Source organism: Eubalaena glacialis, chromosome 3 (assembly GCF_028564815.1).
Source record: "Eubalaena glacialis isolate mEubGla1 chromosome 3, mEubGla1.1.hap2.+ XY, whole genome shotgun sequence".
In the NCBI taxonomy this organism is placed as follows: domain Eukaryota; kingdom Metazoa; phylum Chordata; class Mammalia; order Artiodactyla; family Balaenidae; genus Eubalaena; species Eubalaena glacialis.
The window spans coordinates 65,448,068-65,463,447 of record NC_083718.1 but is presented as its reverse complement, the minus strand read 5'-3'; the positions used below and the strand labels follow the sequence as shown (position 1 = coordinate 65,463,447).

The 15,380-nt window shown below is 45.0% G+C and overlaps 1 protein-coding gene and 2 non-coding genes across 4 annotated transcripts in view; 2 read left to right on the top strand and 1 right to left on the bottom strand.

Annotated features, from left to right (window-relative positions):
- The window catches only part of RCSD1 (RCSD domain containing 1), a 65,745-nt gene extending 62,672 nt beyond the window's left edge, over positions 1-3,073 (top strand). For both annotated transcript variants that reach the window (XM_061185763.1, XM_061185761.1), the window contains one exon: positions 1,563-3,073. In XM_061185763.1, coding sequence (XP_061041746.1) covers positions 1,563-1,595 — 33 coding nt within the window. In that variant the 3' untranslated portion in view covers positions 1,596-3,073. The remainder of the gene's footprint in view (positions 1-1,562) is intronic.
- An 8,895-nt stretch (positions 3,074-11,968) lies between these two features.
- Positions 11,969-12,040, top strand: TRNAP-CGG (transfer RNA proline (anticodon CGG)). Its single transcript has one exon. It is a non-coding gene; the product is annotated as a tRNA-Pro (tRNA).
- A 574-nt stretch (positions 12,041-12,614) lies between these two features.
- TRNAP-AGG (transfer RNA proline (anticodon AGG)) lies at positions 12,615-12,686 on the bottom strand. Its single transcript has one exon. It is a non-coding gene; the product is annotated as a tRNA-Pro (tRNA).
- Positions 12,687-15,380: the final 2,694 nt, after the last annotated feature.

The window sequence follows — 15,380 nt, the reverse complement described above, 5'->3', positions numbered from 1 at the left end:
TTAATCTCCCTCTCACCATCGACCTGCTCTATCTTTCTGTATTAATCCCCAAAGCTAAGTCACTCTCACACCCACCTTCTCTGCCAAGACTTGTGTCATTGGTGGAATTCACGAAACCATGCTGCCTGGATCTCTTATAAACTCTTACCAACCCAGCTGACCCGTATCCAACCTCACTGCTGCCTGGACACCCTCTCACTGCTTCTCTATCATCCTGTTTTCATCCCCGTTCGTCCAGCTCACTCCCTACCTCTTCCTCTCCTGCTCTGCAGATGACCTCACCTCCTTCCTGTTTACCTAAAGGGAAGACCAGCCTGTTTGCCACTTGCTCATACCCTCCAAGAGTCTCTTCTTCCTGCACATCTGAAGAGAGGCCCCTTCTCCTTGATAAGACAAACCCCCTTGTCTGCTGTGTCTACCATTTTCTGGACTTTTCTACAAGATATTTATGGAGCGTGTGTGTGCATTTTAAGTGAAGGGTTAGACTAAGATTTTCCCATTCAGTTACTCTTCTGTATTTCCAGCTCCTCACTAGCTTGCCCCTTTCTGCCTACAAACATGTTTGGATCTCTCTAATCCTAAAGAAAAATTTCTCGACTCTGCTCTCTACCCCCCACTCCACCCCCAGTTCTCTCTTTCTCCCCTTGTGATCTCGCTCTCATCAATGACTTTTGAAGCTCACACACGCCCTCCCGGCCACCAAAGAGCGGTCATGTCTCCGTTCTTGTCATCCTCACCGCTCTGAAACAGCTGATGCAGGCAACCTGCCCTAAAAACCACCTCCTTCCTTTAACCGCTGTTTGGCTGGGATGCCCTGGCCCCCTCTCTGCCTCTTAGGGTGGCGTCACCACACCCTGACCTTGGCCCCCACTCCCAGGCTTCATCTCCTTTTGTCGGTGACTCCTACACCTGGTCCTCACCATTACCTGCCGGCCCCTCCTGACTGCTTAGCACCAGCCGGGCTCTCACCACGGTCCCAACCGCACATCCACAGGCCCACCAGTCCCTCACGCTCCGTATCTCCAAAACCAAACTGCTGCTCACTTTGTCTCTCCACTTACATTCAACCGAAACCTGAAATTCCGTTGTTAGCCGTACGCATTTCTGCTCATGAGGTACTTTTCTTCTTTCTCTTTGATTCTTGAGCAGTGTTTCAGGATGATGAAATTAAGGGGAATGAGCGAGGAAGTAAGAAGCTAGGGCAAGGAGGACGTGGGAAGCCATGCATCAAGGAATAGGCAGTGTCCTCGTTGAGGGCTCAAGCTCCGGTCCCGGGTTTAAATCCTGACTCCACCACTTACTAGCTGTGTGACCTAGGGGAAGTCACTTGACCTCTCTGTGTCTTAATTACCCCACCTATAAAACAGAGCTAATAGAACTACCAAACTCATATTGCTTTCATGAGGAATAAATGAGTTGATGCACGTGAAAAACTATGTCAGGCACATAGCATTATTATCACTATTACTACTATTACCCGACCTAGCATCCCCAAGGAGACAGGCTGAGTGTCCAGATTTCCTGCTTTCCTCCTAATTTATTCCTTCCTCCTCTGCTCACAGGATAATACCCCTGTCCAGGGCACTAAAATGTGAAGAAGATCTCATTGTGCCTAGTGATGAAGCTGCTGGAGCCGTGTCCTTGAAGTAGCAGCAATGATCGTAGCGGCAACAAAGGAAGCCATCGCAGGAGCAGGATGGGCTGAGGGTCTGGAGTCAGCCTGAGGACACAGGGTGCAATTTCCCGACCTCCACACCATCGTAGACAGAGATTGGATCTGAGGGCAGCAGACTTTTATCAACTTGATCAAAGTTGTGTCACTTGATGGACTTGGTTTAAAAAAAAAACAAAAAAACTTATTTAAAACAATTTACTATGGTGACAACTCCCCAGGGATACTGGTCAAACTGTGGGGCCCATATACTGTCCACACCCACCTAACCCTATAGCTGACCTCAGGACTGGACTGGGATATACCTATTCGGCTTGTGTTTGTGTAAGGTGATAGCCTTTTTATTGTTCTTAAGTTTTCATGATTCTCAAGTGTAAGTAAAAACTCATTGCAAGTAGCTAGAAACAAAGTAGTATCACTGGAAATATAAATCCTGTAAGTTACAGAAGACCTTAAATTGTATGGAGACCCTGAGACAACCTTTCAGCTTGGTCCAAATTTGACTGGCCAACCAATTTTGAAAACATTGGACGAGAAGAGATAATTATTGAAACATTAAAAAATATGTGTCTGTTCCAGCAACAGGAGCTTTTCCATCAGGTAATTCTCTAGCTGGGGATACACTGGGAGGCGACAGCTCAGCTCACCTGCTTCTGCCAGGGGGACAGCAGGCAGAGGCAGGCAGCAACTCCTTTGGAGAGGCAGGATGTCTCTGTGCTGCATTTCCTCATCCTGAAAGCAGAGCGGTGACCCCTGGACAATGCCTGCCCTCTGGTTTATCCTGGGAGAATGAAGTTTGTGCTTCCAGAGGGGGAGCCTCGAGCATGGATTAGATATCTCCTGCGAAGTGCTTTGAGCATCGTGATGTGCAAGCTACATAATAAGAACATCCTTCCTGGCTTCCCTGACTTGAATGGAAACCCAGGCTCTCCTCCCCGACTCAGGAGGGGTGGGTGGGTCTTCTGTCTGTTCCTCCTGGGTAGCTCTTGCTTTATCGGTCTGTTTGGAGAGTGCATGCGGCTTCGCCGGAGACAGGGGGCCTGACGACCCCTTCCTTGAAATATCCTCTCCCCTCTTCCCACACTCCTGCTGAAAGATGCTCATCCAAATAAATGTTTAATCTTAAGGGTTGGCCCTTATTCAGATTTGAGTATTTCCGTATCTCAACATGCTGATTTGGTAGTTGGAGCAGTCATTTTTTCTGGAGGTCTCTTAGACCACACTCTACTCTGACTTCAGAAAGTAGTTTCCCAGACTAAAAGGCCTTATCTCACTGCTGGTACCTCAGTTTATCACCCCATTTACAGTTTTTCGAACTCCAGGATAGTGTTAATATTTGGGATATATATTTTTTCAAAAACTATTTTTAAATCAAATGCAGCTTCTAAACCTTGTAATCTAGTGAAGACTGATACCATAATAAGCTTTGTATTTTAGCAGAGTTTGGGAGATATGTGTGTCAGTTATTTTGAGATCTGTATAATATCTATCATCTATCTAACCTATCATCTGTCTATTGACAGAGATGTATATCCCCTAAACAATACATGGATTTATTTATATATGTCTTCGGGTTGTTTATATACTCATGCACATATCTGGGCAAGAGTTTTGAGAATGTGAGCATGACTGTGCAATGAAAGGGGGAAATCTGCCACTTCTCTTACTAGAAAAAGGAATGGGACAGATGGGATGTAGATGTAAAAATAAAACTCTCTTTTTCTTCTGGAGGGTCCATACCTTACAGTAAAAGATGAAGAAGGAGCAATCAAAAATAAGAATGTGGGCTTCCCTGGTGGCGCAGTGGTTGAGAGTCTGCCTGCTAATGCAGGGCACACGGGTTCGAGCCCTGGTCTGGGAAGATCCCACATGCCGCGGAGCAACTGGGCCCGTGGCCACAGCTACTGAGCCTGCGCGTCTGGAGCCTGTGCTCCGCAACAAGAGAGGCCGCGATAGTGAGAGGCCCGCGCACCGCGATGAAGAGTGGCCCCCGCTTGCCACAACTGGAGAAAGCCCTCGCACAGAAACGAAGACCCAACACAGCCAAAAATAAATAAATAAAATATTAAAAAAATAAGAAGAAGAAGAATGTGACACTGAAGGAACATGCGTGACGGTGTCCAAAAATCTCCCCAGTTCCCTATTAGTCACATTATTTGATCTATTTTGTGAGAACACAAAGGCCCCACCGCAGGCATTGTTATTAGTGATGGGGGTTCTTGGTGGGGAATTCATGAAGCGAAGGCAGGACCCGTTCCCTGTGGGTGCTGCAAGCTGGCTGTTTAATGCTCTCCTTTCTCGAAGTGACCATGATTCAGCGTTGCAACGCCATGGTTGAGACTGGGATTTCACACTGGGGATTACAGAAATCCATTTGCGTCTTAGGTGGCACAGAGTCATCACCAGGCCATGAAGACTTTCGTCAGGATTCCTTAATAGGCTTGAAGGAAAACACTGATTCTTCACAGCTACAAGGCTGAAGAGAAGAATCAGATTCATTCTTCCACTACCTTTGTAATCTAGCTTGAATATTAAACTGTGTCCTTCCTTTCTCCAGAGAGGGAGCAAGAAAAAAACTTGAATGCTTTGAAGGAATATGCCAATATTGAAAAGGGGGCTGCATGTGAAACTGGGTGACCAGATATGACCATGAGGAGCCCAGGGGCCTCAGAACTCCACTTTCCTCACTGAGGTCACCCTCAACAGGACCCTGTTTGCCAGACCAGTTTTGGCCTGTGACCCAGCTGACTAGTCACTCCATAAAATGTCAGATAAGGGAATAAAGGAGTGGACAGACAACCAGTTCATCATCATCTTTTGATTCGGTACTCTTGGGAATGTAAAACTTTAATACAGTTGAATGAATGAGGACCTTCAGTTGCTAATGAAAGGAACCCAACTCAAACAGGCTGATGCAAAACAGCTATATCTATGAATCTCCCTCTCTCTCTCTTTCTCTGTCTTTCTGTCTCTCCCTCCCTCCTTCTATACACTGAATAATATGTTTTGACAATCCATGGACAGACCTGAATACAGTCACTTAAGCAATGTCAGAAATCTTTCTCTGTTATTGGTCTCTGCTTTCCTCTGTGTTGGCCATATTCTCAGGCAGGCTCTTCCCAGACTACAAACCCAATGGAAGGAGCTTATATTTTCCCAGTAACTGTGGGAAAAAATCCTGCAAAGGTTTTCTATAGGCTTGGTGGGGATCATATATCTATACCTGAGCCAATCATCATGACCAAGGAGATGCAGAGATCAGATTGGCCGGCCCTCCGTCAATCCCCTGCAGTTAGGAGCTAGGTGAGTTAATTCTATTTCATCTGCAAGAACTGTGAATGGAGCAACAGGGTGCCTCAAGGTAAAATCAGAGAGCTGTTACTAAAAGATATGATGCTGGGTGGGAAAAACAACAACAATAGAGCTCTGAGCAAAATTCAAGGGCTACTCAGATAAAACGGAATTTGTTTTCATAAGCCGCCGAAGAAAATCAGTCTCATTTTAAATGTAATAATGTATCACTGTGTCCAGAGCCAGCCTGGAGCTCCATGAGGGTCAAGTCCGTCTGTGTAGTTCATTGTGCCAGTGCCTCATGTATTATAGGTGCTCAATAAACATTTGGTAAGTAATGAATGATTAAACTGATTTCAGAGCTGGAATAGGATTAGTTTCAACATTTATCACTGCCCCAAAACTCCCTCACTGATGCCAGATGCCTGAAATGTTAGCAACTGATTCCACTGGCTCTAGTCTTCTTCCCAGTCAAAATGTGTAACCTGAGAGAGGTAATATTTTAGGCCTCCTTTGTCATCACATCTTTTTTTTTTTCCCATGGTCTGTTGTCTTCTTGAGGTAAGTTAGAGGAATGATGGGCTTCTTCTTAAGGGGAGGTACTTAAAGGGAGGTCTTTATTCTTGGCTGCTTTGTGTGTTCGTTGCTGCACGCGGGCTTTCTCTAGTTGCGGTGAGCTGGGGCTACTCTTTGTTGCGGCGCGTGGGCTTCTCATTGCGGTGGCTCCTCTTGGTGCGGAGCACGGGCTCTAGGTGCGCGGGCTTCAGTAGTTGTGGCTCGCGGGCTCTAGAGCGCAGGCTCAGTAGTTGTGGCGCACAGGCTTAGTTGCTCCACGGCATGTGGGATATTCTCAAACCAGGGCTCAAACCCGTGTCCCCTGCATTGGCAAGCGAATTCTTAATCACTGCACCACCAGGGAAGTCCTGTCGTCACATCTTGAGTTGAGTTGGTTCTAGAAAGCCTTCCCAGAAGGGGTTGAAAAAGAAGAGCAAAGTACACGAAACTCTAGGGGCAGTTGACACACTTCCCTGACTTCCCAGTCTTGCTTAGGGTAAGTCAGGCTCCCATTTAGCCCAGTGATGTCCCGACCAGAGTGGCTATGGAGGCTGAGAAAACCATTACTGCAGTTCTGCCCTCAAATTCGAGGAGAGCTGTGGGAGAGGCCCCACTGTGGTCAAATGGGGCAGGAAACTGTGGTTCTTTGATCCTCTGAAGAGGAAAAGGAGGTGAATGTGTTAAATGCCTCACAGCACAGAGGGAGCCACCCACTTCCAAAACTGGAACAAAGAGATTTCTCCTCCTCCTCCTCCTGGAAAGTTCTGGGCTCTCCATGGGACCTGCAACGCCTAGGCATAGCCAGGGAGATGCTATGAAGGAAACAAGATGTAGAAGGAGGAGGTAGAAACAGGCTAGGATTCCCCGCTGGGCACTCCTGTCAGTAATGACCCTGACCCTTGATGGTGTAGTTTTAAATGAAAATGTGAAAAAAATGACTTAGGCAAACCTGTAATGCCAGTTATTACATTTATCAACTGCTTCTGTTTTAAATCATGAGTGGACTGAATTGCACTTTAGCCAAAATTCAGAAACAAGATTCTAGAATGATTATATGGTTGGTACTCAAAGGATGGTATTACCAAGAGGCAGATATTCCTTCTGCTCCAAGAAAATATTAGGACCTCAAACACTAGTCGCTACTGTTGGATTGTCTAAGGGACCCCTGGGTGCTGGGTGGTGCCAGGCACTCACCGTCGCGGCCGAACCTGGCCCCTCAGGTGCAACAGTAGCAGCCTTCTTGACGACCTCTGCAAGCAGCTGGGATGGGAAAGGACAAAAGGGCCTGCTTTGCATCGCCTCTAATTCTGTGCCTCTTTTCATTCTACCAAGCAAAAGGAAACACATAGTTTTAGGAACCCTGTTTTCTCTGTGATTTAAAAATATTCATTATCTTTATTTTTTCTCATTATAAAAGCAATACACCTTTATTTTTAAACATGTGTGGAGAAAATATATTTTAAGTAAATAAAAAGTATTCATAATCCCACTACTAAGAGATAACTAGTGTTAATATTTTATGGATTTTCCTCTAGTTTTCTTAATGCGTGTATTACATATTTTGTTTTTAATTCATTGTTGTTCCAAAACTGGGATCTCACTGTATGTAACTGTGTATTTTTCTCTTCTGTAACATACCGTCGTGAGCATGTCTTCCGAAACAATCACAATTTTGATCATGAAAACTGTACACTTTTGTCTTCTTCTATTCAACCAATAACATCCAGAGTAAGACCAAATCTGTATAAAAGAGGGGTAATAATATCCCCTGGTGGAAAAGAAATGAAAGTGTTGTGGAAAGCAGTTCTTTTCACAGTCTAGATCTTAGATTCCTATCACGTTTATGACCTCATGCACTCTCAAAACTTAAAACAAGTGAAAACATTTGAATGAAAAATGAAAGGGCTGAGGCAACTCCAAAATATCATTCCTAATTATTTAGGGATTGCAAAATCCAGAGGGAGGCATGAGATAAGCCTCTGAAAAACGATCACTGGAGGGAAACCACAAAGAAATGTTTGTAGTAAAAACTAGCTGAAGCTATTATAGGCTATTGGACTGGAGTCTGGAAAAGGCACAAATGTTCAATCTGATCCCACTTTCTGCGTGGGTCAGGACATGGCTTGCAGTGAACGAAGCAAACGTACCAGCATGACAACGGCGGTGGCCTGTGGGCCAGTTAGTGCTTAACTGCACGGGCAGCAAGTAAGACGCAGCACACAGTCCTGAGGCCAGTCCTGTGGGCCAAGTTAGCCAGAAGTTTCCTTTGAATGGCAGACCCACGCAATTAAATTGTATTCTCACTTCCACGGGCTGATCATTCCAAGTCAGAGCCAAGTCTGTACCACTTAAGCCCAAACTGTGTGAGAATTCAGTGGCGAGCAAACATTAGTGACAAAATAGTCACAAATCCCTCACCATAAGTGTTTGTAAAAGCCATTCACAATTTCAAGGCATCAACCATGACATCATCCTAGAGTTATTCTAATCATCTCCTAATGGACCTCTTCTTTTTCTCATTTCATCTTCGCCCTCACATGCATCTGAACCCAAGTCAAAATTGTTATGTTCAATAGTACTTTTAACATACCACCATTCTCAAAGGCTTTAATGCCACCAAATCCCTTAAATCAAATTAAAAGATTGAATCATGGCTTTTAAAGTTCTCTGGCAGCCACTGGTCCTCTTCTTCCGCATCAGTTTTCATCTTACTTGCTAACCAGCTAAGCCCAGCTCATTGGCATGGAATTACATGGAGAGCCACAAAAGAGGTTATCCCAGCCCTGGGAGTAAATCCTAAGGAAATCATGTAATACGTGGGGAAAGTATATACACAAATGGGCCAAACAATATTTATATCAATGAAAGGTTGGACACCAATTATTTATTATACAGTAGAAGAATTATTAAGAAAATTATGCTATGGGACTTCCCTGGCAGTCCAGTGGTTAGGACGCTGTGTTTCCACTGCAGGGGGCACTGGTTTCGATCCCTGGTCTGGGGCAACTAAGATCCTGCAAGACGTGGTGCAGCCAAAAAAAAAAAAAAGAGAAAATAAAAGACAGAAAAAAGAAAATTATGCTATATTGTCTTGATGGAATAGTATAAAATTATTACACACAACTTAAAGGGATGGGAAAACAGGCATGGGGAAATTGAAAAACAATAACAACAAAAACCTTGAGAGTGGACACTGGCAAAGGTAGGAAAGGTCTCCAGTCTTGCCATCTTTCACGGCACCTTGATGAGTGAGTGAGATACAGCTCAGGCAGGGCAGAGGGAGCCCTCGAAAAGGCACAGTCTGAAAGGGGAGGGCAAAATCTAGATTGCTCAGGACTCCCCCTGAGGAGAACTCCTCCTTCCTCACCCTCCTGAGCCCATTCTCAAACTACAAAAGAGTGGATTAAAAGCAACATTGGGCTCTCAAACCTTAGCTCAGTAGGAGGAAGAAGAGTGATCTCAGACAGGAAGAGGGTGTCAATAAAATGTTTACATACTGAGACTTCCCTGGTGGTGCAGCGGTTAAGTATCCACCTGCTGATTCGGGGGACACGGGTTGGAGCCCCCCGGTTGCGGAGCAACTTAAGCCCGTGAGCCACAACTATTGCAGCCCACATGTCTTGAGCCTGTGCTCCGCAACAGAGAAGCCACCGCAGTGAAAAGCCCACACACCACAACGCGCACAGCAACGAAGACCCAAAGCAGCCAAATAAATAAATTTAATTTTTAAAAAAAATTTACATACTATCAAAGCAAATGGAAGGCTTAGACAGAGCGGCCCACCCTACACATGTCCTTCTACTCCAGGGAGCAGCACGGCTCTGGGATCTCTCTACGTGGCCAGAATGGGTTATAGAAAGGTTTTCCAGCTTTAACTCTTTGTTTTGAAGTGTTTTCACTTGTATTTCCCTTGTCACACTCCCCAAGGGTGTGAGCTCTGGTCCTGACCTTCTATATTCAGTGGCACCCCCAGAGCCCACTGGCATCAGGAGGAAGGGAGGGATCAGGGGATGAGCAGAGAAGCTGGTGCAAATGGAGAGCTTTCAGTCAAAGGGTGAGAGGGCAGAAACACCACCTGGACCCTCAGAGAACAGTCTGACCAGGGTTCGAAGGAAAGTATTCCAGTGACCCCCAAATTCAAGGTAGCTTAAGGATGGAAGAGGGCTTCAGAAATGAGAAGCCTCTGCCACCCAACCACCAACTCAAGGGTGTTGGGGAGGGAGAGGGGAGTGCAGGCCAAAAGCAGGCAAGGCTAGCTTAAGACCCTGCACTCCTGGTCCACCTGGGTTAAGGGCCTTAGGATAGGCTCAAACTATGCGGCAGAAGGGGCGGGGGTCGTGTTAAGGAGTCCAAGCTGGTACTGGTCACTCCTCCACAGGGCAACAAATCAAGAGAAGAGTTGCTGGGGCAAGGAATAGCAACTTTATTTGGAAACCCAGCAGACTGAAAAGATGGTGGAATAGTGTCCCAAAGAATCATCTTGCCCAGGTTTGGATGATTGTTTCTTTTATAAAACAAAGAGGGGGAAGTGAGGAGGTAAAGTTTTGTTTTGTTTTGTTTTTTAAATGGATGACCACAACAAAAGCAACAATGATTGCAATTACGAAACACACTCATACTATGTCATAATACTGACATTCAGTCCAGTAATCCTCCACTGTAACAGCTCCTTTACTTTGCAGTGAAAATTGATTTGTATATTTTTTGCCTCTGAGTCCTTGTGGGATTTTTTTTTTTATTATTCAAACAGGAAGTCACAAAAATTATAATCATCCTCATCAGTTCACTCAGTCCCATGTAATTAATTTTTTTTTATCTTGATCTTTTGTTAGCACTTTTATGAATTCATCAGTTTTCCATTAGAGTTCTGAAAATGCTTATTCATTCAGTTCAGCAGTATAGTCAGTTACCAGAAACCTGTACTTGTCAGAGTCTTTTCCATGAATTCCTTGAAGATGAAACACTTTTATAGGAACATATTTGCAAAAGCTTCAGAGTACACCCAGAACTGTCTGTAAATGACAAAAGACTTAAAAATGACCATGGTTAAAGATTTGATGAAAGTTCATAATAATGCAATTGACAAGGAAATTTAGTTATTTCTGAGATGTACGTTTTAAAGTAATAACTAGAATTATGACTTATAACATTATACCAGAACATGTAAGAGGTAAAGTTTAAAAAAAGAGAGAGAGAGAGAAGTTATTTCAAACATTTCCTGGTTCTGGCCAGACTCTGGAACGGATGTGTTACTTTCTTCTTTCCTGCAGCCATTCACAGGTGGGCCTGGTCAGGATGTTTCCTGTGAGCTTAAACAAATGTGTTTTAGCTTAACTTTCAGGCATGGGAGGCAGGGTTCCCAGAGATGGGCCATCATGTGTACTTTAAACTACAGGCAACAGCTCTTTAGTAATTAACTTGTAACAAAAGCAATAGAATACAAAGGTTAAAGTAAAAGAAACAGATCCGGTATGGGAGTCAGATTTGTTCTTCCCTATTACAGTAGGGGATGGAGGTGGGGTGGCGCCAGAGCGAAGGTCCTGCCCACTACCACAGCCTTTTCCACTCCTCCAAGCTACCAAGGCACCCAACTCTGCCCCCTCCCTCCCCAGCTCCTTTCACGGCCCTCGCTATTAACCCCACCTTCCAAGACCTCGGTAGTTCCTGTGCCTGCGCTACCACTTCCTCGCCGCCGTGTGGCCTGAATTACCTCACTGCAAAATGAGGATAACAGTAGTAACTAAGGGAAAATTGTTACAAATATGCAGTGAGTTCAGTATGTAAAACGCCTAAAAGAGTGCAGGATCTCAAAATGAACGTTCGAAAAAAGTTAGCTGTTAATACTCTCTCCTTTGCCAATTCTTCGCCCCATCACTCCCTCCCAGGGATAAGGTGCATCCCTTCCCAGCTCTCGCCCGCTCCTCCGCGCTATTTCCCGCCCCGCCCACCCGCGAGCGTCGTCCCGCTGCAGCACAGGGGATTGGGATGGGGACGGGGATGGGGCACGCGGCACACAGCCAAGTGCTCTGAGGATGGTCTGAGTGGAGAGCGGCGGGAGCTCCCCGCAAGGAGCGAAACTGGCGGCGTGGAGACACTGGGCGGCGGGCACCCGGCGGCGTCCAGTGTGTCCGAGGAGCCCTGCCCGCGCCCTCCTAGCCCGGGCTCCCAGCGCCCGGCCGCCACCGCGCTGCAGGGGCCATCCTGGCTCGGGGGAGGCGGCTTCCCGGATCGAGTGCGGACGGCCGCAGAGCCCGGGCGCTGGGTGATACCACCGGCCCCGCTGGGCAAAGTGCACGTCCCTTCCTGGTGCTCCTTCGGGTGGCGAGGAGGGTTTCGACCGGAGACCTGGGGAGTAAGAGAAGGGTCGCCGCCGGCGGGGGTCAGTCAGGCAGTGCGGCCAGCGGCGAGGCAAGGCTGAAGAGAGGCGCTGGGAACGCTTTTGCCGAGAGCGGCTCGTTGGTCTAGGGGTATGATTCTCGCTTCGGGTGCGAGAGGTCCCGGGTTCAAATCCCGGACGAGCCCAGGCTTTTTCTGTCTAAGCCTAAAATTTAAAAAACAGTTTCTTTTTCTCACACGGCTCATTTAGAGGCTGAAATGAAACTATTACGGTCCCTTGAGCTCGAACCTTGATCGTCTTAGTTTCAGGAAGTAAAGGATTGGATGAGATCAATTCGTTAAATATGTGGTCTTTGTACGTCTGAGGGCAAGGTATGAAAATGCTTGTACCATTTAAAACACAGGTATTTGGAAAAGAGACACGCCTCGTGCGGACCCCTGGGCACCCCTCGAACACTCCAAACGTGAGCAGGGGGCGCCGTGCGCACCTGTAGGCAACCGAGATCGGAACTCAGTCCCTAACACACGCGCTCGACTCCGAAACTGGCAGGAATGGGGACAAGCGTTTTCAAAGTATTACATGGTTAGCAAACTTTCTACGTTTTCATGTTACGTCTTTTAATGGTATTTGAACGTAAAGTGTGCTCTAAGTTCAAAAAGTCTCAAGTTTGTATTTTCCACCAACATGTATTTATTACATTTATGGACCTATTCTAAAATTAGTCTCTTTAGAAATGATTAGTTCATGAAGAGAAAAAGAGGGCTCGTCCGGGATTTGAACCCGGGACCTCTCGCACCCTAAGCGAGAATCATACCCCTAGACCAACGAGCCGTCGCGTTTTTGAGGTTCCCGTCATTATAAAAGGAGGAACTACTTAGTCCCGCGCCCCCCAGTGGTTATCTGTGTAATATGTTTATATCCTTCAGCTGTTTCGCGTTCTTGTGTTTTCGATTTTCTTTCTTTTCTCTCTTGATCTTTGAAAATCAATGACAGAGAAGAAAACAACGGTGTCACTACCAGTGGCATATTTATAATTCTATTTATATTTATGGCTGATAAATTGCAGTGGGTGTGTGGCAATATCCCTGTGGCAGGCGGATTCCAGATTCTCTCCCTTGCTGCGTTCAGGATGTTGCTCTTTCCAGTAATAGTAAAATTGTCGGTTTCTTGCCTACACCTTTCATCCTAGCGTTGTTCAAAGCACCTCCTTTCCAGCCTTGTAAATTACCATCACTGTGTTTTTACTCAAACTGTTTTCTTCAGCTGGAAAATCTCTCTCCCTCTCTTTTCCATAAATCCCAAACTCTGACCTTCTCAGAAAAAGATCCTTTAACATATTAAAACCAATTTTATGTGGTATATAATTGGGTTGCAGTCTTGTCTCCTCTATTTATTAGAGGACAAGACACCAACACTAACAGCAACACTGAATTCTACTGTATAATTGACAACCAATTGTTATATAATTGGTGCCTAATTGTCCCAATATCTTTAACGCATGGCTTCTTTACTATATTTTAAATTATTAAATACTTAGTATTGAGGCTTATGCTGGCAAAACTGGTGCTCAGTGAATAATTTCTGAATGACCGCAATTTGTTCCAAATCCCATAAAAATACAAATTTTGGTATTTGGACAATCACTAATTGTGAATTGCAACTTTAGCAAATAACTAACCAGATAGGAAACTACAAGTAGACGAGGTGACTATCCTAAACAGGACTATTTGTTTATTTTATGTCATATAACATTCATTCTCCAGTTTATTCATTTATTTGATTGCTCATTCGTTCAACAAACATTTAGAAGCGCTATGTGCCAGACTCTGAGTTGTCCACTTTCTTCTTATGGTTTGACACGAGTAAATTGCAGTTCTGGAGCTCTAACTATCCTAACTTGAGTCTTCAGTCCTCCTTAGGGCCCAAGACAAGGAGAATAAGAATACCTTTTAAGATGTTCGTTAGTTCTAGATGCCAGCAGAGTTTATTCATTAGAACCTAACTGGAAAAAAATGTGCCCTGGACACTTAAGAAATTTCTATTTCTCCCAAGAATGAGGAAACTACAAAATATAACTCGTTAGGTAAAATAATGTAACCACTTCAGTTTTCCGGAAACCTCCATCTCTACAGTTACCAAGAGGTCTGTCGCTATGCTCACCTTTCCTACTTGAATTTACTACAGTTATTATCATTTTAGGGCTTTTTTTTTTTCTTACTCCTACTTCTCTCTAGGGATTGAAAGGGTTTGTCTTTTACTCTGCAGGTGCCACTAGAGTATCACATTTGCCCTCCCAACCATGATACAGGAAGACTGACGGTAACGAAACTCAGGGTATCAATTGCCCAACTCACAGTGAGAAATGTCTCTATCCTGGTGAGAGGAATGTCTGTGCTCTCTCTCCAGTGTACATTCTTCCCTCATAGGTGAAGCAGAAGTAGTACATAGGTGGCAGCAGGGCACAGGGAGACAGAGGACCTTGAAGAGCATTTTATTCCAGCCACAGTAAATGAAGAAGCCTGGTGACATATCCTATACAATGAACCCTAAAGACCCCATTACCCATGTTCCCCCAATTTGGTGCCCAGGGACACTTGAATTTTCAGATTTTCAAAAAGTTCGTAGAAAAATGCAACCCTTTTCCTGGATTGAGACATTCTCTCTGTAGAAATGTTAATGAAACTGATTTCGGGTAAATCTTTCTCAGTGTGGCCTGGGATTCATCTCTGACTCTATCTGATATTCATCAAATCTCAGTGATCCTGGAATGGCTTACTATCACCACCCACAGATCACAGCATTCCATTTTCTTCTGGCAACAGATCTGAAAAAACAAGGAGGGAGAGAATGCCAGTGAGAGTACAGGAGGTGCAAGAGAATTCTACTACAATCACAGAGATGTTGGAAATTTTGGTGCCTGACACCCTCTTCCTACTTCTCCCATTAATTCCAGCTCTAGAAAATTCTGTCCATATATATTTGCCATCACTAGTTGCTCCTGGGTGCCCCTTATCTGATCTCTATTAAGAGAAGACTTAACGCCCTGAGATGTTCCCAAGGCAAACCCCTCCTTATTAGTGCATTTATTGTGCACTGCGTGAAGGAAGTCTTTGAGGCCAAGGGATCTGTACATAGGTAACTATTATCAGACAAGACTCTGCACATGATTTCCCTTCTCACTGACTCTGGGGAAAATTCTCCCCAAGAAGCCCATTCTTTTCAGAGGCAAGGCAGCCCATTAAAAATGACTTTTCTCACCTGATGGAAAGCCTTCAGTTGATTCTGACTGTATGCCCGGACTGACTGAGCTGGAAAGAGGAGTTTCCAGGAGGAAGAAGGAGGTATCTGAAGAGGAGGTTTGTTGAGTGAGACCTTCAGGCTCACAATAGTGATTGAAATCCAAAGCTTTTGTTTGTTTGTTTGTTTTCCATTTACTGTCTCTACAGAAGAACCAGAAACTACAGTACAAGGCCTATGGCTAAAACAACCTCACATGATTTTTTTTTTTTTAAACATCTTTATTGA